Consider the following 25,753-nt stretch of genomic DNA (forward strand, 5'->3'; position numbering starts at 1 on the left):
TTATATATTGCCGAATATTTTACGAAAGTGCAGAAATGGAGTAAGCAGACATCTCATTTATTTGGCTTTAGTACATCTCTCAACGTAAAAACAACAAAAAGTGCTGAAAAAAAAACTTCACTCCACAGCCTACATGATGCAGTTAAAAATACAGTTATTTCCGGAGCAAGCTTAAACAAATGCAATTTAATTTTTATTATGCGAGAGCGTCTTTCAACAGAAAAGTGTGATCTAGTTTAGGAGCATTTCAAAAACGAAACGTTGCCTCGTAAAATAAGTCAAATTGTACATTTAAGTTCGTCAAAAGTTCAGCTCATTATGCCTTATGCATAAAAATCGTGTGGTTAATAAGGAACAGGCCCCAAATAAAACTTTCACGGAGAATGAGTGTCAGTGGCTAATGCGGCGAGTGTACAAAAATCCAGCAACAAGCGCCGAAAAGCTAACTGAAATGGCCCAAAACAAAGAATTTAGGCAAGACCTGCCATCCAGAAACTGTTCGAAGAGTAGTGAGGTAGGCAATTTAAGTGGTAGAATAGCCCGTAACGTTTCTTAAGTGCAAGAAATAGAAACAAGAGATTGCAATTTGCGCGTAACCATCTAAATAAGACTTCACCGTTTTGGAGGACCGTACTTGCTGCAGATGAGGTAAAAATAAACTTATTTGGATAAGATGACAGATTTTTTATATGGCATGAGGCCAACACGGAGCTCCAAACTTAAAATTTGCCTGCTGCTATAAAGTATGGCGGAGGCAACTTCATGGTTTTGGCATGTACGTTATCAAATGGAGCTGGAAATTTGATCTTTATCAAAGAAACTATGAAAAACTCTACTTATTTAAAACTTCTCCAAGAGAAAATTTTGTTCAAAGCGCTGGAAAATTACAAATTGAAAATGACTTTCGTTTTTATCAAGATAACGAACGACCTTAAGCACAAGTCACAAATAATATAAACATGGCTAATATATAAATGTCTCTACATTGTTGAAACTCCTGCGCAATCACCGGATGTTAACGTCATCGAAATTTTATGGTCGCTTTTGAAGACTAATACGAGTATAAGAAAATATGGCATCCTTAGCAAATCCGATCTTAAAAAGGTGTTACTTGAAGAGTGGCACCAAATTAGTCATGAATACACAAAAAAATTTGCTTCCTCTATTTCACGTACACTTCAAGCTGTAATTGATAACAAAAAAGTACTAAATATCTTCAAATGTTAGAAATTAGAAATAAATAGTTGTTCCCTTTTAAGTTGCATCATTTAAGCTGTGGCGTGAATTCTCTGTATGTTTTTGTATTCCTTTTTTGTATTACATTGAAGCGAATGAAAACCTTTTGGTGTTTTATGTTGAGAAATGAAATTAAGTAAAATAAATAAGATGTCTCTGTTCTAAAGGGGGATTTTTTAAGAGCTATAGGAAAGTTTTTCAAAAAAACACACGTAAAATTCAGAAAAATGCTTGAAAATTTTATTTAAATCGATAGTACAGCCCATATAATTTAATGCTTCAAGATTATTTCACACAAGTGTTGACCGCGGCTGCGCTTCAAATGGTCCATCCGCTTATTCCAATTTTGGCATACTCTCTTCCATGTTTCGGCCGGTATCTCACATATATTATAAATGCTTCAATGTTGTCTTCCAATGCGTTAATTGAAGCAGGCTTGTCTGAATAGACATGAGATTTAACATAGCCCCACAAAAAATAATCTAAAGGCGTTATATCGCACGATCTGGGTGGTCAATTTACAGGTCCCAAACGTGAAATAAAATGTTCACCGAACTCGCCTCTCAACAAGTCCATTGTTACGCGTGATGTGTGGCATGTGGCACCGTCTTGCTGAAGTAACATGTCATGTAAATCAAGCTCTTGCATTTTGGGCAAAAAAATTTGGATATCATTTCATGGTAGCGCTCAGCATTCACAGTTACGTTACAATTCGCAGCATCTTTGAAGAAGTACGGCCCACTGATACCTCCAGCCCATAAACCGCACCAAATTGTGACCTTTTCTGGATACATTGGTAGCTCTTGCAATCCTTATGGCTGATCTTCACTCCAAAATCGACAATTCTGACCTTCGTCGCTGAACACAATAATGTAAATTTGGTTCTAAATTTAGTCACAATAGCTCGAACAGCCGCTTCAGTGAGTCGATTAAACTGACCATAAAATGGGAGAAGCGCCCGATAAACTTTCTTAACAGAACACGCATTTTATAATAAAATTCAACGATTTGCAAGCGTTGTTCGTTTGTAAGACGATTCATGGTTAAATTAGAGACCAAACTGAAGATGTTTGACAGTGAAACAAAGCACGAAACGTGCGTCAGCTGTTTAAACCAACAGTTTAAAGAGATAATAGCTAAAAAAACGCCCGTTAGCATTTTGGCAAAATATTATGAAATATAGAGCATTTGACAAAAAAACCGTATCTGCATCAAATAAGGTATGAGCCACTGTATATACGCATATGTATACTATAATTCAAATTAACTTCTGTTCGTATTCATTAAACAATGAACTTTTATTCAATAAATTGTTACCTCGTTTCACATTCGCCTTCGTTTTAATCAAATAAAACACGAATTGTTTACTTTATCGACGGATTGAGGTCGACCAGTTTCAAAAATAAGTTGGGAACCTCAGCTAGCAGGATATTTACTATCTTTGTATATGGGAAAGCACGTACAACTTTTAAGCATGAAAACAAAGTTAGGCTCTAGTCGATTTAAGTCAAAGTTCTCTTTAAGTCAATAATTGCTATCCTGAGTCAACCTAACGCGATTGGAGAGACGCGGACTGAAACCTTACAAAGCACCAGAATAAATATATACACATGGGTTGGACTACTAACTTCAATAAATTCTGCCATCTGTTTGATATTATTGATACCATATTTCATACCTGAGATAATGAATTCGCAAACCCGATAATATTCCATGGGTTGATTTTTCTATCCTATTTGAATTTCACTATAACACTAAATGGAGCCGCACTATTGTCGAACTAGTATACTTTCAAACCAGCAAGAAGGCGTTTTAAAATACTGAGAAGAAAGGTCTAATAGTAGAAAGAGGAGTTTAAAAAAAAAGCAGATTCCTTTATGCAGTGTGCCCTCTCCTAACCGACACCTCTAATGAACACTTTTCTTAGGCAGCTATGTTTTCCTCTAATAAATCAAATCACCTTCTCTTGAGCGGATCTCTTGGACGAACAAAAGTTGACTAACTGCAAGTGTCTGCCCAAGGAAGTTTTCACTGTATTAAATAACTATGGTAGGCAAAGAAAAAACTTTCTTGAGCAATGTTGCATATTAAAACGGAATTGGGTAGTGAGATATGCTTTACTACAAACTTAAAAGTAAATAATCGGGATTTATAAAAATAATTTATTTACATAAGTGACAAAACAGTCTATTGAGCATTGGTGGGCGTATCATTTTATAGTTGTCCACACTATACACAGAAAAAAGCTTTGATAAACAGTTTTGCTTGTCACCCCTACTTTGTAGCTGTTCTAAATTTCCCAACAACGTCCGATTAAGATCTGATAGCCACAAATCAAATAGCACACAGTTTTTTTTAGTTTTTCCCTGGTGTACTACTGTGCCTGCACGTCATTCTAATTAAGATAATCAATGTATGATACCACGCGCTGTTGCAGACAACTCAAGTGGAACAAAGTATTCATGAATCAGCTTTCACGATTACTTCGAAGTTATGAATTAATAAAGAAACATTAGCGATAATAGTAATTAGGTGGAGAATTCAAAAAACAATAATAAAAAATGTTAGATAAATATTTGCATTTTATACTTTAAAAAATCCTTCTCGTTGCCTGATTAACTTCTTCTCTACGGAAAAAAATATTACGGAAGATATATCATCTATTTGTGGAGACCTTTATTCTGAAAAGCAAGGATTTTTTGTGGCGTAGTCTGTTCAGGCAAAACAGTGAGGGAATTTAGTATGATCAGCGTCCTCAAACATCGTAGGAAAAACCGAAAAACTTATTCCGGAAAACGAACGTTTGAAAATGAGGTAAATCGTGGAAATAGTTGGAGTATCTATCATCTATGTACCATTTCTAAAGTACTTCAAAAAAATTTTAGTATGTCAAAGTCAGCACATCATTAGCGGGTCAAGAGTTCATCAAAGTTGCACGAGAAAGGAAATGTCTTTATAAACCAAACTCTTACTAGAGAAGAAACATTTGTTGAGCACGAGATGTACCCCTTTTATACGGCAGTGCGCTCGTTCACTAGAGTCATCAAAGGTGATGAAGTGATGTCGGCTAGCTCTGCCTCTTTTAGGAGCCTAGAAAGATGATTTGTTTTTAAATAGTATAGATAAACTTTATTAAAGTTTTGAGAAGTGTGGCTAATCGAACTAGAGTACCAACTATATTTACGTACGTTAGTATGAATGATTGTCGATTCGACGAAGTGTTGTAAAAGTGAACTAATATTGTTTTATTACATTTGATAATCGAACTAAAAAAACACTTTCGTGGTACATAAAGAACTTATGCTTATATATTTATATAGCCTTGATTCAAAATACAAGTGTGCTTCCCAAAAGTTATATTGTCGCCTTAAAAAAACTCCCCATAAACTGCAACGCATTTATGCTAGCGCGTTTTATCTAGCTTTCGAAACATTTCTGGAGCTCTTTTTTAGTAATAGGAATCTGCGGCTGTTAAAACACGTTTTCAATAGAGATTTCCATACTCGATCATATAGAAAAAATCACAGTGAGTCATATCAAGTGAATTCGATGGATGGTATTAGTTTCTTGTTTGGTCAAAAATTCATAGATAATGATGGCACTGTAAGACGGTGTGCTATCACGGTGCAAACTTCAAGACTTGTTTTCCCACATTTTTTTTTTACGAATTGCTTCACATTAATATCTCATAATGCCCAAATAATAGTCCTTATTACTTGTTCGCCATTCTGGCAAAAATTCGTGGTGTCCTATTCCGTATACCCATAAAAACCGTTAACCTCACTTTCTTTTTTGACTGAAAACAACGTAGTGTCTGGGTTCATTCGAAGCTATCCATACTAGTAAATTCATGTCCCGTGTCCATTAAAGTACGTTTGGGGTTTAGCCCATTGGCACGAAGTCATTGTCTACAATACCCTAGGAATCGTAAAAACAAATGAACATCGACTTGATTTTTGATTTTTCCAAACGCGATTTCTTGGGAGGTGGTTCGTCTGGGGCTTTCCATTCGGCACTTTGACGTTTTGGTTTAGGTTGATGTTGGAAACACCACGTTTCGAATGTTGAATTCTGAGCAATTTTTGGTTCTCAGTTAACTTGTGCGGAATAAAACGTGCACAGACTTTTCGGTTAATTTTTGAAAAAATTATGAACAATTTTATGAAGTTTTCGGTGATTACTGATTTTGGACGATAAGTTCATTGTCATTTATGTCCTCACAACCATCTTTGAAACGTGTGAACCACTCATGAACTCTGACACGGGATCTACAATCATCGCCATAAACTTTTTTCATCAATTCAAATATTTCGGTAAAGGTTTTACCGATTTTAAAACAAAATTTGATATTAGCTCTTTGTTCGAAACTCATTTTTGTACCGATGACACAAACATACTGACACTTTAGACGCAATAACTTCGCTTCCACTGAACCGAATGTCACCAACCTTTCACTGGAAGTCAGCTAGGGATGTAACTTCCAACGCACTAACTCATTAAAAAGATGGCGCCATCAAGAACATTTTTATGAAGCCAGTCTTGTTAATTTTGGGCTACATCTTGTTTACATCGGGATACATCGGGATACTGTTCTAAAAGTGAACTTTACATTTGTCGTTTTTAGCATTGAAATTTTCACTTCTTCTGATGAGATGTTTCTCATCTTTGTGTAAAAAATGGCGGTACCTGCATAGATTCTGAAGTCCTTTGTTTCGTATTTAAATTACATTTGGTTGAGCTTTCTCAAGACAACTATGCACGGAGTATGCACGTTTGATTTGGGTTTGGCATTTATGGTCAGTTAAGAATGGTTTAACAATTTTGTATTATATACTATTGGTCCGTTACCTCAGGAGGGCAGTAGCACAAGGATTACATGGGCTTTTATGCATGATTTTTGGTTGAGCGCAAATCACTAATAAAACGCTGGTTAGGTGAAAGTTCCATGTTTTCTTTTAAAAGCCACTTATTTATCCGTGATGGGGCTCTCTACCTAGCTGATGGGCTGTAGAAGCTATAATATTGGGAATTTCCGCATGAAAATTTCACAGTATATTCTTAAGATACCATACCTTAAAATTTCTAAACCACCGGGTCCCCTTAAGGACTAAAGTTAACTATGATTTTTTGGAATTTTGAGTGATAGTTCTTAGCATTTTTTAGCACGAGTTTAAGTTGGACATAGCTGAAATCGATTTCCAGGCTTCCCCTAATTAAATTATTGATCTCAAACTCATTCTCATTTATTCCGATATCTCTCTGGCTTCCTTTCTGGCCTTAACCAACGAGGACGTCTACGGTAATGCCCTAAACAAGATACTCAACACTGCAGTGAATATATCAAAAAGTAAAATACAAAAAAATAATTAATCAATATTAGCACAGTACACCTAGGCAGATATAATTAAACATATTTTTGTGCAACATTTATTAAAGTTTATTTTTTATTATCTTTCAAATAGCTTTCAAAAATCGTTTTTACTGTATTAGCACTGGCTATTCTAGTCGCTCAAACACCATCTACTGATGGTGCCAAAATACTCGCTGTGTACGCATTGCCAGCCAGAAGTCACTTCATGATGCATCGTGCGCTGATTAGCGAGTTGGTTAAACATGGCCATCAGGTAGAACTATCATTTTATCTAAATTGTATTGAATGAAATTAAACTAATTCCTCTACCGAGCAATCAATAGGTCACCATGATAACCGCACTAACACTAGAACCTCAGAAATTGGGCAGCAACTACACAGAGATACTTATTGAACCGGAATACGATTACTGGAAGGATAGTGAGTTGTTATACTATATGTACATACATATATGAGATATTCCAAACTTTATTGCTTTTACCTTACAGGTGCGGAAAAATTTGGCGCAAATCCGCTCTTTGAAATGAAAAATGTAGTATCAAATTTATTGAAACTGACGAAAATCATTTCCTTAACTGGCACAGAACATGCGCTCAAACAGCCCAAAGTGCAAGATATCATCAATGCCAAAGAAACCGAAGGTGTCTACGATTTGTTACTGGTAGAACAATGCCAACAAGAAGCATTTCTAGCATTGGCCCACATCTACAATATACCAGTAATGAGCTCTGCAACATTTGCCCAACAAGCGTATATGAGTCAGATGTTTGGCATTATCACACCTTGGTCTTATGTGCCTCTTAATATCCTAGAATTTACCGAGCATATGACTTTCTGGGAACGTGTACAAAATACCTATCATTCATTACATTATGACCTCTATCGAGAATTTAAAATCTTTCCAGAAATGGATGAGCTGGTGAAGAAATACTTCGGACATTTACCAAGTAAGAAACTGAAAATATCTCGCAAACATGAATGAAATGAAAAAGTCATTATATTTATTTCCACCTCTTCCCCAGTAAAGTTCCCAAGTGTATCGGCTATGGATAGGAATTTGTCTGCTATATTAATTAATAACTATACACCGTTATCGTCGGCCGCTCCCACAATAGATAGCATGATCAATGTCGGGGGCATGCATATTTATCCACCAAAGCCACTTCCCACTGATCTACAGAAATTTTTGGATGAAGGAGAAAATGGTGCAATTTACTTCAGTTTGGGCACTCAAGTTCAGAGTAAGGATATGGCTCCAGAAAAGCTACAAATTTTCCTTGACGTATTCCGTCAACTGAAACAACACGTCTTATGGAAATTCGAAAATGATAGCATTGCAAATTTACCAAAAAATGTTATGATAAAAAAATGGATGCCACAAAATGATATCTTGGCACACCCTAATGTGCGAGTTTTCATCGCTCACGGGGGGCTGTTTGGCACCCAAGAAGCCGTGTATCATGCCGTGCCAATACTAGGAATACCATTTTTCTTTGATCAGGTAAATTGAATATAGGATCGGACTTTGAACGAAAATATTGACTATGCCGAAAATGATGGTTTTAATGCAATTGTGCAGCAACGGTAACCCAGTGGTATAAATTCTTTGTGAACAATAGCCTTAAAATCAAAAAAGAAGAACATTATCGCCTTCACTCTCCACTACTAAGTTATGTTAGGTTAGCCTGGTTGGCAACAAGCCACGTATAGACCTTTTGGTCCCTAGCGATACCAGATCGATAGGAGACCGACCTCTATGAATACCTAAAGTAGACATCATGTAGGATGTTGGCGCTTTTGGCGAATCTAAGCAGCGCTGGGAGATCCGCTTTTGAGACGTCCTCCAGTCCCTCAAACAATGGGGCTTCCAGGCATTTTAAAGGCGTTTTTGATAATGCCGGACAAACGCACAGAAGGTGTTCTAAAGTTTCCTCAACATCCTCTCTGCATTTCCTGCATTTGTCCGTGTTAGTCGTAATGTGGTTAGATTAGTCCATCTATCTTCCACTCGCCTTTTCATATAGTCGTTCTTTTCATTGTATATTGTATTTAGCGGTTTTGGTATGTCCTTCTCTTGTTCAAAAGGTAGTCTAACAGCACTTTTTGCTATCTCATCTACTATTTCTTCCCCATAATGCCTTTGTGACTAGGCACTCAATAGATATGAAGCCTACTGTTTGCGGCTAGCCTTTCTATGGCCTCTCTGCTTCGTCGAACATTTTTGGACTTAATACAATATGAGCTTATTGCCCTTGTTGCTGCTTGACTGTTCACGTATATATTAAAGTAAATTTTCATTTAGCTTAATCGTAATGCCAGCGAACGTCGTATTTTACTGAGAAGCACGACGTCCTTGCCAAATACTTCCCCAGTGACTTATAGTGTACTTATTTATTCCAACGATAGTTCAAATCTATTTAGTTCTCACTAAGATCTGGCTAGCTGGCGACGAATTAGTTCGCTCTTTGTGAATATTTTAAATGTCAGTGTTTATTTTTATTAAGAGTGCATAGGCAGCATAGCAGTCTGATAAACTTAGTACGATGATAGTTTACAGATATAGGCAGTCCAAATATTGAACGAATACTTTTGTAGCCCATTGACAATTAATTCCATATCGAACGGTTTGTCAGGCGTTGATGAAAATACACTTACAGCGAAAACATCTCACACCTTACATACAGTAAAAAAGTTCTAAATACTTGAGAGCGCATATTTCAATACAATATTTTTAACTTTCTCTGTGTTTTCTCTCCCCTCCGCATAGTATCTAAATTTGAAGAAAGCTGAGCATGGCGGCTATGCCATTACTTTGGATTTCAAGACACTTACAAGTGAGGATTTGAAGAATGGACTGCAACAATTGCTCTACAACTCAACCTATCGTGACACTATCAAACGGATCTCGCGAATTTTCCGCGATCGTCCCATGGGTCCACGGGAGACGGCACTCTACTGGATCGATTATGTGATACGTCACAAAGGTGCTCGTCATTTGCGCGCTGCTGGTTTGGATCTGAAATGGTATCAATTTTATTTACTGGATGTTATCGCACTGGCTGTAGCTGTTGTAGTTGTAGCGCTCGGAGTTGCGCTTGCGTCATTGCGATGGGTTTTACGAAGAATCAAGGATGGAAAGATGAAACAGAAAGTGCAATAAAAATATTAAGTATTGGAATTATCTTTTTCTGTTTTATGGAAAATGTTCGCAATATGTATATACTCTAAATATTTACTGTACTGTAATGTGTATTTACAAGTTTGACTATTTATTTGTTTTGTTTTTGATTGTTTAAAATCGTACCATTTGAAATCATTCACAAAAACGAATACAAAAAGTTTGAAACTTTGTATAAAATTTATAAGATATCGGCAAATTTCCATAAATATTTCTCACCTTCTAGTCAAAATTTTTAGAAAAAGTCAGGTTATGCAGTTGTATATCCCTTTAAATTTGACTTCAATAAAGTGTAAGGTTGACGTTGAGTTTTGACAATTTTCTTCATATAACGAATGTCCGATATTTTTTATGATGCTGATAGTGTACGTAGAATAAAATAAAGTTTATCAAGAACATATTTGTGTTTTAAGGTTTCTGAAAACATGAAGAATGCTTGACGGTTCAAGAACTGACGAATTTTATTTGCAATATTTTCGCTAGTGCTAGGTGTCCAATTTTGAAAAGAATCCGAGACGTATATTTGACAAATTTTTAATTAAGTCATTAATGGTTGGTGTATCACTGATGCTTTGAAATGTAGAAGTTTAAATGTGAAGAAATACTATTAAATATTAAAAACAAAAATGTTTATGTTTATATGTGCATTTCAATTTGCTGTATATACCGACAGACGAAGACAAAATAATTGTCGTAAGTTCTTTATTATTATTATTTTATTTTAATATTTGTTAAGGTCAAACCAAAAGAAAATAAAGAGTCTATCTACCCTATCTAGAAACAAAAGATACTAAACAATAAAAAAACAGTTGTTAAGGCCGCACAACCATCACGTGGTTTTCCTAGGCGGTCCCCCATCCAACTACTAACAGCGCCCGACGCTGCTTAATTTCGGTGCTCGGCGAGATCCGATGGGCCACATTCAGCGTGGTTTAGACTTGACAATTACATTATACATACATATATAAGTACACCCACAGCCATACATGGCAATGTACATATGTATGCACATATATTCATTGAATAATTATCCAGAGCATGCCTGCAGCAGTAAGTAATTATTATTTTATTCAAATCTACTAAAGGGTATTTCAAAAGTCGCGCCCAAATGTTGTTTTAAAATAAACATTTACAAATTTAGGCACTTTCAGATTTCATTATTTTTATTCAAAATACAGCTCTTATCAATTATCTGTGAGAAATGACATCATTTAAATGCCCACCATGAGCACGTCTATCGGTGAAATCCGCCAAACAGTCGATTCAGTAATGCCTAATTGTTGAGAACGTCGAGATATCGATGTTGAAAATTGTTCAGCAACACAGCTACAGCAGCAATATTCTCAAAAGAACGTCCAGTTTTTGGTCTGCCACTCATTTGCTTTTCTTGAGAGAAATTTTTCCTTTAAATCTTTTCACCAGTCTTTGAATGCTCGGCTCATTCTGACAATAATTTGAACCAAAACTTGAATTACGCGATATGTTGCTTTTAAATCACGCAAAATTGTACATCTGTCTACATAACAAATATCAAAGACGACAGAAAAAAGGTATCCTCTTGGAATTAAGCACTGCTGACCTCTAAGCTTCACTTTTGAAAGACCCTTTAGTTCTCGGCTTCTCTATTACCAGTTTTATTTGCAGCTGAAGTGGTTCGTCTTCTACCCTTTTTGTCGTCTTTTTAAATATATCAGTTGCTAGGGTATAGGGTGGGCCATGTAAAATTTGCCTTTTGAATCGGCTATAAAAAAAAATTAATCAATATTTTTTCAAACTTTTTTTTTTATTTTGAAGATTGGACATTGTCATTTTTGAATGAAAAATAATGCCGTTCAAATGACTGCCACGACTGGCCGATCAACCCAATTTTTAAGCACATTTTCGATTGTTTGGGCTCCAATTTCATGAATGGCAACTTCGATTTCGTGTTTTAAAGCATCAATCGTCTCTGGATGGTTCGCATAGCATTTGTCCTTAAGGGGGTAGTATGGTATTTTTTTTTTTCATTTTTTTTTTTTTTTTTTTTTTTAAATTATTCTATAACTTGCGCGTTATGTGGAGGTAACCATACCGCCAACTACAAAGGATGCGAAATTTATAAAGCACTTAAAGTCCAAAGATTTCCACCTCTGCGAAATAAAGAACCAACATCAAATACAAATAAAAATAATACGCCAATAACAACAGCCGTAACAAACATAATTCCCGGAGTCAGCTAAGCTGATGTTGCATCTTCTTCAAGAGAACATAAAGCAGAGCAGGAGCTGACTAACAAATCTGAAAAAAACAATGATATCGAAGAGCTTAAAGACATGGTAAAATCCCTAGTCAACCAGATGACAAATATGATGAATATAATTACAATGCTTTTAAAGAATATGAATGGACAAAAGTGAAAAAATTAAAATTCTAATTTGGAATGCAAATGGACTAATACAGCACTATTTAGAACTAAAACAATTCTTAGCTGACAAAGAAATTGACATATCATTGATTGCAGAAACACATTTTACTGACAAAAGTTTTCTGAAATTTCCTAATTATAAAATGTATGTGACAAACCATCCTGATGGAAGAGCCCATGGAGGGACAGCTATAATTATTAAATCAAGCATAACTCACATAGAACAACTGCAATATTCGACGCCTCATCTTCAATCCACGACATTGCAAATATATGACAAAAATGGACCAGTATCTATTTCCTCCATTTACTGTCCACCTAGACTTATAATAAACTCGGATGAATATGACAAATACATAAGAACGCTTAACAATAGATTTATTGCAGCTGGAGATCTCAATGCAAAACACATCGACTGGGGCTCAAGACTCACCAACAAAAAGGGCCGTATTCTAATTAACGCAATTAACAAAAACAATTGCAGATTTATAAGTACCGGAGAACCTACCTATTGGCCAACTGACGTAAAGAAAATTCCAGACTTGATCGATTTCTGCATAACCAAAAACATAAGCCATAACCAATTGACAATTCAGTCGTGCTATGAACTTTCTTCTGACCACTCGCCGATATTACTTGAATATGTAAGTTATATAAAATCTATAGATACATCTTTTCGCGTATTTAATGACAGAACCAACTGGGAAAAATTCCGCCACCATATTGACGATCAACTTATACCAAATGTGATATTAAAAACGCAACTTGACATTGAACGTGCCATTATCCATTTCAATGACGTAGTACTAGAAGCAGGGATCAGATCAGCACCAAAGCAAGCTAATAGAATAAATTCAGCAGCAACTGACATTTCTATGAAGAAGCAAATTATTGAAAAACGAAAGTTAAGAAAAAGATGGCAAAAAACCAGATCACCTGACGACAAGAGAAAACTAAACTTAGCCACAAAAATTCTTAAGGATACTTTAAACAAAAGAAATAACAAAGAAATCGAAAACTATTTGAAGAACCTGACTCCCAACGAAGATACAAACTACTCTCTTTGGAAATGTACCAAAACATTAAAAACACAAATAAAACATCAACCACCACTAAAGAAAGATGACAATTCATGGGCCGTTACAAAAGAGGAAAAAGCGAAAACTTTAGCAAAATACTTTGAAGAGGTTCTATCAAATGACGAAGAAAAGAAAATTGACAACCAAAACAACTACCATTATGACTTTACAAAAATAAAAAGGACGAATACACACGAAATAATAGCTTGCATCAAAAAAGGACTAAAACATAAAAAAGCACCCGGATATGACTTGATAACAGGAAAAGCATTAGTGGAGCTACCAACCAAAGCATATATATTTTTGCGAAACGTTTTCAATGCCATGTTTCGCTTGCAATATTTTCCGAAACTCTGGAAAGTGGCAGAGATTATTGCATTGCCAAAACCGGGTAAAGATCCAACTACCGTATCATCTTATAGACCAATAAGCTTACTACCGACAATATCTAAAATTGCTGAAAAATTACTGCATGATCGACTAACTCAATTTCTGGAGAAAACACGTATAATACCGGATCATCAATTTGGATTTAGAAAAAAACATTCGACTATCCAACAGATCCACAGAATTACAAATAAAATCCAATCAGACTTTGAAAACAATCGTTATTGTGCGGCAGTATTCTTAGACGTAGCTAAAGCGTTTGACAAAGTGTGGCACAGAGGTTTACTCCACAAAATAAAAATAATGATTCCTTTTGACTACTATCTTATCATAAAAAGCTACCTAACTAATCGAAGTTTCTATATTAAATATGACAATCAATGTTCAGATATTCTGTTGGAGTTCCGCAAGGAAGCGTTCTTGGACCTCTACTATATGTTTTATTCACCGCAGACATACCACCTCCTGACGAAACTAATTCATCAATTGCTACGTTCGCAGACGATACAATACTACTGGCATCGGATAAAAGCTTAACTATCGCTACTGAAAAACTGCAGCGATACACAAACGCAGTTAAGGAATGGTTCGATAATTGGTGCCTAAAAATAAATGAAGACAAAACCGTACAGGTTATATTTACTACCAAAACAAAATTTACTGCAGTTCCAATAAAAATAAATGGCAAAGCAATTACAATTAAACCAACTACGAAATACCTTGGAATACATTTGGACTCGAAACTAAATTGGAATCACCACATAAAGCAAAAGGTCAAACAAATAAAAGAAAAGCTTCGACAACTTCATTGGTTAGTCAGCACAAAATCCAGACTTACTATACAGAACAAGCTATTATTGTACAAAGCCATGATTAAACCAATCTGGCTATATGGACTACAGGTATGGGGAACGGCTAAAAAGTCTCACCTAGTAAAAATTCAACGACAGCAATCGAAGATTCTTCGAATTTTGACCATGTCTGACAGGTACACGAAAAATGATGACATCCACAGGACTTTTAATATAACAACAGTAGACGAAGAGACCAAAAAAATAGCAAGAAGCCACTTTGAAAAAATACAGGGACACAATAATGCAGAAATCAACAAACTTCTGGAAAGGGGAAAAAACACTGAAAGACGCTTAAAGAGAACTCGACCAAGCGACTTAATGAATGCTAGAAAATAATAAATGCGCAAAGGGGTTAAATTGTTGTAAAATTGTAATTATGTAATTGTATATTTAATTGCATATAGTATTACTTCGTTTATTTTAATTTTTATCGCTTTGGCACTGGTCATTAAGCGATGTATGTAAATCCTGGCCAAATTGTTAAACAACGTACTTAATGTCAATGGACAGATGTATAAAATAAAGGGGATAAAAAAAAAAAAAAAAAAAAAAAATCTTAAGATTATTGTGTGAAAGTTTGAAGTGCATTGGAGTAAAATTGACAAAGACACAAAGGATTAAGTATCTACCTCTCCAACCGGATTTCACGCTGCCGAAATCTTTAAACGCGTTTTTCTCACACTTGCCTTTTTTACGGTCGGTGTCCACTGTAGATTCATATCTACTGCACCGATTCTTTTCAAATTTGGTTTTTTTGTTTCTTTACTTTATTCACGTGGTAATGACGTCGAGTTTTTTTTTTTTTAATTTTGTCATATTTTAAAACAACAAAGTTTTCAAGTTTTTTTTATGAAAAATCGGTGTTTTGACTTCAAAGCGCTTTAAAAAATTAAAAAAAAAAAAAAAAAAAAAAAAAATTCGACGTTGTTACCTGCGAAACTTTATTAGCTGATGAAATCAATTTGGTTTTTTGATTTTAGTTGATCCAGTAATGAGTTCTGAGGGACACCGCAATAAAACTTTTTTATGAGACGTCCGCGAAGATTCGCTGCCACCAACTCATTTCTTCATAAAAATCAATGAAAATTTCACACAATATTCTTTAAATATGACTTTATAATGAAGTAATTTTAAAATTTTGAATAAATCAACTGTGTCGACAAAAAAAATTTCGAAAAATATGCTTGTTTTACACCGAATTAACCATACTACCCCCTTAACGGCTGATTATTCGGTTTTCAAAAACGGTAGTCAAAAGTTCGAGTGTAACTTTGGCAGTGTGACAAGTTGCACCGTCCTGTTGAAACCAAATGTCGTCGATGTCATCCTCTTCAATTTTTGGAAACAACTCGTTGAGCATGTCACGCTAACGCTCGTCATTTACTGTAACCGCGGCTCCTCGCTCATTATCAAAAAACAAATGGCCCGATGATGCCGCCAGACCAAAAACCGCACCAAACAGTGACTCGTTGTGGATGCATTTGCTTCTCTACAGTAGCGTGTGGATTTTCTGAGCCCCAAATCCGACAATTTTGCTTATTGACGTAGCCACCGATGTGAAAATCAGAAGAAGAAGACTCACCACTTTGGAAATAGGTTTTCAATATTTCCCAATTTTGTTCAAGCGTATAGCGTCGCATTTCGTAAATGGCAAACCTTTAAGTAAATTAAGAACACATTTGATATGCCATTTGTGTTACCATTCTCAAAAAAATAGGTGGTTCAAAAAGCAAACGCTATATAGCCCACCTTTGTATTTCTAACATGGCGATGTTTTACGAAATGAAAATTGTCGAATATCCTATATAGAAAAAATCTATACGTACTTGTATGCAGAACATAATAAAGTGAAAAATACATTTGAAGTGATCGAAACAAAACAAGTGGAGAAGTAATGCAATTTTCAAAGTATTTGGGCATCTGCCAAGTATAAAATAACGATACATTTTTGGAAATTTCTACAGTGGTCCTACTGCACTGGTAGAACAAATTACTGATTAAGTACTAGTATGGCCACAGCTGTCGAAAATTTGCTCATAGACGATTCTGATATATTAAATGTACTTAAGTATATGAATATATATGTATGTGATAAGCAATTATTTTGGAGACGAGATAGCAATGGTGCAATTGGCCAAAAATATAACTCTGTCATAGTGTATTATTTTTCTATTTTCATAGACCACAGATAAGTGTTACTAGTAGCGATTAATGTTGGCAGAATTTAGTTGAAAACACGTCACAGTTCTTATATAATGATGACCTTGCAGCTGTTTAATGACAACGACCTCGCGCACACTAAGAGTTGAGTGCAAAAAGACTGCCATCCTTCCTATAGCTAAACAGAGCAAAGCTACTAACCCTAGTAGTTTTCGGCCTGGAACCATTGTATCAGCCTTTTCAAAGGCATGCGAGTCATTGATGGAAAGACAAATTCCATAATTTGTTCAGAAAAGTAATTTATTGAACCCACTGCAGTTCTGGTTTAGATCTAAGCATATCTGCTCTACACCCCGTGAAAAATGGGTGAAAAATACTTGACCTGTAGAAATGGTCCAGTGGAAGATTTATGTATTATATTACAATTAAAAATGAGCTGTCTGCAATTTCCCAATGGGCCTATGATAATTATTTAAAATGCTAAAAGAGTTACAGACTTCCAAATACCTTTATGAGAAATTAAGACTGATGAGATTTAATAGGCATCCAAGTCTAATGGAACTCTAATATTCTACTTGGCTTCATCAATACTGTTCTTCATTAATGCTGTGGTGCTCTGAAATTCAATTCCTGAATCTGGCAAGTGTGTGATCAGTGGGAGTAACTACAATGGGGTAATACACAATTACTTTAATTCTAAAAAAAAACCCAAAGACACGGAATAATACATGACCTGAAAAGCCCTGGGCCGAACAAAGAAAACACGTTTTTTGTTTTTCCAAAATTAACTTTATTCATCAACGTAATTTCCACCAAGAACAACTCAGTCATTCCAGTGCCGCTCTAACATTTCAATGTAGAATGATTTATCTTTTGCCTCAACGATTTACCTTTTGCCGCCGAGCGCTTTTTTAGTTTTTTAGCTTTTTTAGAGTTTGTCGATTTTTGAAGTCGGTAAATCATCAATGACACACGAAATTATTTTTGAACCATGTTTTGAAAATAACAAAAATAGCGTCACACTTAGCAGAATAACTCACAAAATAATGAATAGAATATCATGAATTTTTAATAGCAGTCTTTTTAAGGTTAGTAATGACTGAAACAGAGGTTAATGCAATAAAACTAGGGCTATTTATTGTTTCGGCCAAGAACCTCGTAGTTAACTAATAGTTTTATTCGGATTATCCATTTAGCAAATCAGGTAGCGTTATTCAGGTATATACATACATATGCACATATCATATTTGGTATAGAAAAAGAATTTTTTCTGTATACAGTGCCGCACAGAATTATTCGGACATTTTTTTCTCGGTTATAAAATATTAGCCGCCGTAGCCGAATGGGTTGGTGCGTAACTACCATGCGGAATTCACAGAGAGAACGTAGGTTCGAATCTCGGTGAAACACCAAAATTAAGAAAAACATTTTTCTAATAGCGGTCGCCCCTCGGCAGGCAATGGCAAACCTCCCAGTGCATTTCTGCAATGAAAAAAAAAAAAGCTCCTCATAAAAATGTCTGCCGTTCGGAGTCGGCTTGAAACTGTAGGTCCCTCCATTTGTAGAACAACATCAAGACGCACGAACCAAATAGGAGGAGGAGCTCGGCCAAACACCCAAAAAGGGTATACGCGCCAATTATATATATATGTGCATAAAATATTAGAAAACCCTTTCCCTTTTTATCTATTGCTCAATAACTAAATCAGTCGTTTCATTGTAGTCTAAGCTTTAGTTTAAATATAATAATAAATTTGTTTTCAAGCAAAAGCGTAGGTAAATAATGCATAAACTTAAAAAGTACGTGGATTGATGTCACAGAAGTATGCGGAAAAACAATTCCAGACATAAGCTCAAAGTAGAGGTGCCATAACCATAACACATAAATTTGGTGAACGAACCAACATATGGGCAACACTGTAGTCGATTAGAGGTGATGTGTCATAACTCCGTAGTCATAACCGTAACCGATAAGCGTAGAGACCAATTGGATTTTGGTTTTTTGCCGTAGCCATAACCAGCTACATAGTGTTGTATTGTGTAGCATTGTGATTTGAGGCACTCTACACTTCGATAATTGATGACATAAATACCGCTTTGGTTAATACTATAGTTAAGGTTATGACTCTACTTTGCGCTATATATTCATATGATTAATGATAGTTTTAACTAATATCTATTTAGTAGCGTATCCTTTCAAATTAATAACTTCTCTGAATCTATTCTGCCTTGAAAAAAACAACTTTCGCGTTATCACTGCTGATATCTCTGCCAATTTGGATGTAATATATAATATCTAAAGCTTGGCATTGTGAGCTGTATGATTTGGGCCTAGCAGCTCTAAGCGTTCTTCGCAAATTCTCATCACTAATGTTTATTCTGTTAATCTCAAAGAGATTCCTATTAATTTTTTAGACAGAAGCGCGGCTTCTAATTTTTTTGATAATAACGACCGTATCGCGGGACATAATTTTTCAGGCCTTTTTGATCGCTGTACTAAGTTTAACGAATTCCTCTGCAAAATCTGTGGATGGCTGAAATGCTTCTTTTTCTGTAACTTCATTTCTTTTTTAAATGTTTTTTCCTCATTTTGTAAGTTCAAATATTATTTCTCTTTTCTTAGTAGTTTCTTTCGACTTTTTACCCTTATTTTAAACTACTTCTCGTATTTTATTACACACAACTACCGAAATCAACGAGTTCTACTAAGAGAATGAATCTTAAATTCTATATACAACAGTGGCGTGCGTTTATGTGGATAACGGTGCCTTTACAAAGATGAGATGTTGAATTATTTCTCCCAAGAGCAAGGATATGTATTAAAAAATTAAATTTTGAATGTAAACCCAAAATAAAATAATCTGTTTTTGGACTTTTTTCCGAATACTTTTGAGAGACACTGCTATTTCGTCTGGTTTTCTTATCCATCATAAGTAGTGTTGCCATCTTATGTGAATATTTTGATATGCACATGTTAACAGACGTACAAATCTTTGAATCAATTCTATTCAATAAATAATAATAAAAATAATAAATAACAAATTTAATTAACATAACTTAGGAGCTAACTGAAGGTATATTGGACAACGAGAGAGTAGACAAATAATTGAAATTTTTCGGGAGATGAAAAAATGTTTTTTTGGAAGAGTTCTAACCGAGTTTCAAGAAGAAATCCGAGAAAATGCTTAAAATGCTTTAGGACCAGATAAAATTTCCAATATCAAATGTGTGACAATATCAAATATATAAGTTAGTAATTTGGTCGATGTTTAAGACCAAACTAGTAAGCTCCGTAAAAAGATTAGGAAGCATCGAAGGACAAGTCATGGGTTCACTACTGAGACAATGTGACTACTCAGTGCTAGATAAGTAAATCACTGTTATATCAACTGCCTTAACCCCGGATCTTGCGCCACGCCCCTCTTCTATTCCCTCAACTGATCGGAGCACTTTTCACAACAGCTCCCACACTTAAAATGTTTTTTTGAAGAAGTACAGTCCAATGATACCTCCAGCCCATAAATCGCACCAAACTGTGACCTTTTCTGGATACATTGGTAGCTCTTGCCATTCTTCTGGCTGATCTTCACTCCAAAATCGACAATTCTGCTTATTTACGTACCCATTGATCCAAAAATGAGCTTCGCCGCTAAACACAATTTTTCGATAAAAAAGTGGATCTTCGGCCAACTTTCCATGAGCCCATTCACCAAAAATTCTGCGTTGCGGTAGGTCGTTCGGCTTCAATTCTTGCACCAGCTGTATTTTGAAAAGTTTCACACCTAAATCCTTTCACAAAATTTTCCACGTTGTTGAGTAACAGAGGCCCAATTGCTGCGAACTGCGACGAATCGATAATTGATGGTCATCATTAACACTGGCCAATACAGCTGCGATATTTTCTTCAGTTCGCACTCTACGTAAGCGTATTGGTGGTTTGATGTCCAATAATGTAAATTTGGTTCGAAATTTAGTCACAATAGCTCGAATAGCCGCTTCAGTGGGTCGATTAAACTGACCATAAAATGGAAGAACAGCGCGATAAACTTTCTTAACAGAACACGCATTTTTATAACAAAATTCAATGATTTGCAAGCGTTGTTCGTTTGTAAGACGATTCATGGTGAAATTATAGACCAAACTGAAGATGTTTGACAATGAAACAAAACACGAAACGTGCGTCAACTGTTTAAACCAACTGTTTAAAAAGATAATAGCTAAAAATCACCCGTTACAATAAAAAATTTAAAAGCCACGGCAACATCTATTTGGTTTTAAATATAATTTAATTTCGAGGCACTGAATCTAAAAATAACGCTTACTCCGATACGAATGTTGGTAAGGAAGCAAATATGAAATAAAATTTCTGTAACAACGAAGGTTGGCAACTCCTTTGGAAACGTATACGTAAGTACTACTTGAAAGTCTTAAATGCATAAACAAATATTCTTAAGACTTTGCAATAAAAATTAGTTAGCTATCTTGCGACTTAAATGAAACAAAATGAGCTTATTTGATTTTAGTACAAAAACGTATTCCACAAAGTACAGTGGCCTTGTTCTTAACTTAGTGATACAAACGAAAGTAAAAGTGAAATTAGTAAATAGGTAGATTTTTTAAAGAAAGTGCCGTAGGGAATAAAAATGGTAATTAGATGGGAGTCAATATAAAATAATAATTTGTTTTTTTTAATTTTTTTTCTTGTGCTCTGTGAAGTTATTCGGCAATTAATTGATTAAGTGATGAATGAAATTGTAAAAAATCCACTCCTCGGCGGTGGCCAAAGCCGAATAAGTTGGTGCGTGACAACTATTCGGTGGGGCAGGTGTTCGAAGCTTCGGGTATTACTGATAGAAAAAGGTGGTCGCCTCTCGGCGGGCAATGACATACCTCCGAGTTTATTTTCTCCCCCAAACAAAAACCATTTGCTCTGCGTAAGCGGCATAAAATTGCAGGTCCCTTCATATGTTGGAAAAAGGTGCATACCACAAATAGGAGGATGAGTTCCGCTAAACACCACACAACAACAATCACGATCATTGATTCGATTCCAAAAGATGACACAAAACTATAGAAAAAACCTAAAATTCATATTTGAAAACAAAATCACAACAAAATTAAAATAAGGTACGAGTATAGTTCGAATTAAAAGTTCAAAGAGTCAAAATCGGCCGGTGAGAAAATGCCTACTGTCGAATGGAACTCAATATTTGGCAATACTACATTACATTTCTGGAATATCTAAAGGATGTCACTCAGATAAAAAAAGGGGAAGTGGACTCGAGATGGACTGTTAACTAGAGTCATTTAGCGATGACTGCACTACAGAAGTGTGGCCCCAAAGCACCTAATTCCCTCAGAAAACGGATTACAGGTGATGAAATGATGTCGGCTATTTGTAGCCTAAAACACTGATCACAGCATACACCTCACTGGAATTGACGAAAATTCTTACACCTACGGAAAACTTAAAGAGGAATAAATCGAAAAGAAAAAAAAATATTTATCTTTTAATCTCAAACTCCTTTCCTCTTTATTCTGCCTGCTTCTGATCTCCTCTAGCAGTCTAACCAGCACGGAAGTCTGCATTAAAGCGTAGTTGTCGATAAAAACAAAAAAAAAGAAAAAAAGGAATTAACCAATATTATCAATGTCGTTCTCCTATATCATTCGTTGTTGAGTTAAATTACCAATATAACCATTGGTATATTTTTTTTCATCATTATTATTAGTTATTATTTAATTAGTTTTGTATATTTTAATATAACACTAAGCTAACTTATATCTTTTGAAACATTTGTTAAATTTTATTTTTTCTTAATTTCCAAAAAGCTTTCAAGAATCGTTTTTTCTCTATTGGCTCTGGTTATCCTAGTTACCCAATTACCTTCTAATGATGGCGCGAAAATACTCGCTGTGTACGCATTCCCAGCCAGAAGTCACTTCATGATGCATCGTGCGCTGATTAGCGAGTTAGTTAAACATGGCCATCAGGTAGAACTACCATTTTATCTAAATTGTACTCGTATTGAATGAAATTAAACTAATTTCTATACCAAATTATCAATAGGTCACCATGATAACCGCATTTACGCTAGAACCACATAAATTGGGCAGCAACTACACGGAGATACTTATTGAACCAGTATATGATTACTGGAAAGATGGTGGGCTTTTTATGGCAAATATAAAATACTTAAACTTTAAAACTCTTTCGCCTTGCAGTACAAGCAGGAGTAAGCGCGATCTTTGATACAAAAAATGAACCATCAAATGCAGTGGCAACCTTAAAAATGTTTGGCGTAACTACCACAGAACATGCGCTCAAACAGCGCAAAGTGCAAGATATCATCAATGCCAAACAAACCGAAGGTGTATATGATTTATTATTGGTAGAACTATTCCAACAAGAAGCATTTCTCGCATTGGCCCACATCTACAATATACCAGTAATGAGCTCTGCAACATTTGCCCAACAATTGTATATGAGTCAGATGTTTGGTATTATAACACCTTGGTCATATGTGCCTCTTGGTGTACTAGGATTAACCGATCATATGACTTTCTGGGAACGTGTAGAAAATACCTATCATTCATTGTATCATGACCTCTATCGAGAATTTAAAACCTTTCCAGAAATGGATGAGCTGGTGAAGAAATACTTTGGACATCTACGGAGTAAGAAACTGAAAATATTTCGGAGGCATGAATGAAATTAAAAAGTTAACCGATGTGCCTTATTTTCACCTCTTCCACAGTTAAGTTCCCAAGTGTCTCGGCAATGGATAAGAATCTTTCCGCTATATTAATTAATAACTATACACCATTATCATCCGCCGGTCCCACAATAGATAGCATGATCAATGTCGGTGGCATACATATTTATCCACCAAAGCCACTTTCCACTGATCTAAAGAAATTTTTGGATGAGGCAGAAAATGGTGCAATTTACTTCAGTTTGGGCACTCAAGTTCAGAGTAAGGATATGCCTCCAGAAAAGCTACAAATTTTCCTTGACGTATTCCGTCAACTGAAACAAGGCGTCTTATGGAAATTCGAAAATGATAGCATTGCAAATTTACCAAAAAATGTTATGATAAAAAAATGGATGCCTCAAAATGATATCTTAGCACACCCTAATGTGCGTGTTTTCATCACTCATGGTGGGATGTTTGGCACACAAGAAGCGATATATCATGCCGTACCAATACTAGGAATGCCATTTTTCTTTGATCAGGTAAATTGCAATTGCAGGATTTTAATAAGAGATTGATAAAAGGGCATTTAGAGCTCCAGCGCGAACAGCCGTATTCACATATTGGTCAAAAGTTTTGAATACTTGAGAGCGCATATTTCGGTACAATATTTTTAACTGTCTGAGTGTTTTCTCTCTTCTCCACATAGTATCTAAATTTGAAGAAAGCTGAGCATGGTGGATACGCCATTACGTTGGATTTCAACACGCTTACACGCGATGATTTGAAAAATGGTCTGCAGCAGTTGGTCTACAACTCCACCTATCGTGACACTTCCAAACGGGTCTCGCGAATTTTCCATGATCGCCCGATGGGCCCACGGGAGACGGCACTCTACTGGATCGATTATGTGATACGTCACAAAGGCGCACGTCATTTGCGCGCTGCTGGTTTGGATTTGAAATGGTACCAATTTTATTTACTGGATGTTATCGGTCTGGCTGTCGCTGTCGTAGTTGTAGCGCTCGGAGTTGCTGTTACGTTAGTGCGTTGGATTTTAAAAACAATCAAGGGTGGGAGGATCAAACAAAAAGTGCAATAAAAACATATAATACAATAAATGCAGCCGCGAAAGCTTTTTCATAAAACAGAAAAAGATAAATCGAGCACCCACGCGGATTTGATTTGCCATTTTTTAACAAACGCCAAACGAAAACTACGCAACCGATCAAAAAATTGTTTTTACTGATTGACAGCTGAATTGCCAACTATCAAATAACAAAATGTGTTTTACATTTGTACTACGTCTGCAAACCTAAAAGTTCAACTGAAGCCATCTATGAGTGAAATCCGCAATCACTTAGTTGCCAGCCCAATATTTGACTTCAATAAAGTATAAGTTTGACTATGAATTTTGACAATTTTCGCCATATAGCGAATGTCCAATATTTTTAGAACGCTTTTACGTACACTAGTAAAATAAAATCAAATTTTTTAAGAATAAACTTGTATTTAAAAGTTTCTGAAAGCATGAAGAATGCTTGACGGTTCAAGAACTCATGAGTTTTATTTGCAATATTGTTGGAATTGCTTAACTCTGCTTCCTTTTATTATTTCCTATTTTGGTGGCTTGTCTGCTGTTGGCTACTTTTGTACGAAACTTGCGGGAACTTACCTTTTGATTCATTAAAATTTAGTATTACTCACAACATAAAGATAACACCAGGGCCGTAAAGAGCATATCCGGGCCCCGGGGGAAATTGCAAATGCGGGCCCTTTCCAATTACGTCTAATTCATATAAATACGTATAAACTCGAGTCTGGGGCCCCTCTGAGAACTCCGGGCCCGGGGGAAAAAGTACCCGATCCTCCCCTCTCGTCGGGCCTGGATAACACTATGAAGAAATAAGATGGTTTACATACTGAACATAAGTGATGTTTGCACATACGAATGTATAACCAAATTTGTGTGAATAATGCACATACATAAAAAAAATTTACTTTAATTAGTAATTATTTAAATTTTTGCATATATATTCTCAAAAAATATAGTTGTAAATATAAAGTAAAGAAAATAAACTAAACAATAAAAAATAGTTGCTGGAGTCTGAACAAACATCACGTGGTTTTTCCAGGCAATCTCTCATCCAAGTACTAACAGCGCCCGACGTTGCTTAACTTCGATGTTCGGACGAGATCAGATTTACCACAGCGTGGCATAGCCTTGCCATATGGTATATATGTAGGTATGCCTACAACCATACATGTCAATAAACATATCGCACCCTAAATACAAAAGGGTCACAACTCAAAATGAGCAGAAGCTCAAATATCATAGGTGGGCACACTGCATTATAAACTTACTGCATTACAAATAGCAGTAATCAGT

General features: G+C 35.6%; 2 protein-coding genes across 2 annotated transcripts; both read left to right on the forward strand.

Annotated features, from left to right (window-relative positions):
- Positions 1-325: 325 nt before the first annotated feature.
- On the forward strand, positions 326-9,767 carry LOC129244155 (UDP-glucosyltransferase 2-like). Its single transcript, XM_054881771.1, has 6 exons — positions 326-514; positions 6,699-6,860; positions 6,931-7,027; positions 7,096-7,554; positions 7,630-8,108; positions 9,375-9,767. Exons 1-6 carry the CDS (start codon positions 326-328, stop codon positions 9,765-9,767), a joined length of 1,779 nt encoding a protein of 592 aa, XP_054737746.1.
- A 6,751-nt stretch (positions 9,768-16,518) lies between these two features.
- LOC129244156 (UDP-glucosyltransferase 2-like) lies at positions 16,519-24,719 on the forward strand. Its single transcript, XM_054881772.1, has 6 exons — positions 16,519-16,569; positions 22,502-22,663; positions 22,740-22,836; positions 22,895-23,347; positions 23,428-23,906; positions 24,074-24,719. The coding sequence occupies exons 1-6, from the start codon at positions 16,519-16,521 to the stop codon at positions 24,464-24,466; spliced, it is 1,635 nt and encodes a 544-aa protein (XP_054737747.1). The 3' UTR covers positions 24,467-24,719.
- The last annotated feature ends 1,034 nt before the right edge of the window (positions 24,720-25,753 follow it).

Source organism: Anastrepha obliqua, chromosome 4, assembly GCF_027943255.1.
Source record: "Anastrepha obliqua isolate idAnaObli1 chromosome 4, idAnaObli1_1.0, whole genome shotgun sequence".
Taxonomy (NCBI): domain Eukaryota; kingdom Metazoa; phylum Arthropoda; class Insecta; order Diptera; family Tephritidae; genus Anastrepha; species Anastrepha obliqua.

Excerpts from the sequence above, each read along its gene's own strand:
- LOC129244155 (XM_054881771.1), top strand. The coding sequence starts at position 326 with ATGCATAAAAATCGTGTGGTTAATAAGGAACAGGCCCCAAATAAAACT. Across the intron at positions 6,861-6,930 it reads TGGTTAAACATGGCCATCAG|GTCACCATGATAACCGCACT; the intron begins GTAGAACTATCA and ends AGCAATCAATAG. Across the intron at positions 7,555-7,629 it reads ATACTTCGGACATTTACCAA|TAAAGTTCCCAAGTGTATCG; the intron begins GTAAGAAACTGA and ends CCTCTTCCCCAG.
- LOC129244156 (XM_054881772.1), top strand. The coding sequence starts at position 16,519 with ATGGCCACAGCTGTCGAAAATTTGCTCATAGACGATTCTGATATATTA. Across the intron at positions 22,837-22,894 it reads ATATGATTACTGGAAAGATG|TACAAGCAGGAGTAAGCGCG; the intron begins GTGGGCTTTTTA and ends TTCGCCTTGCAG. Across the intron at positions 23,907-24,073 it reads TGCCATTTTTCTTTGATCAG|TATCTAAATTTGAAGAAAGC; the intron begins GTAAATTGCAAT and ends TTCTCCACATAG.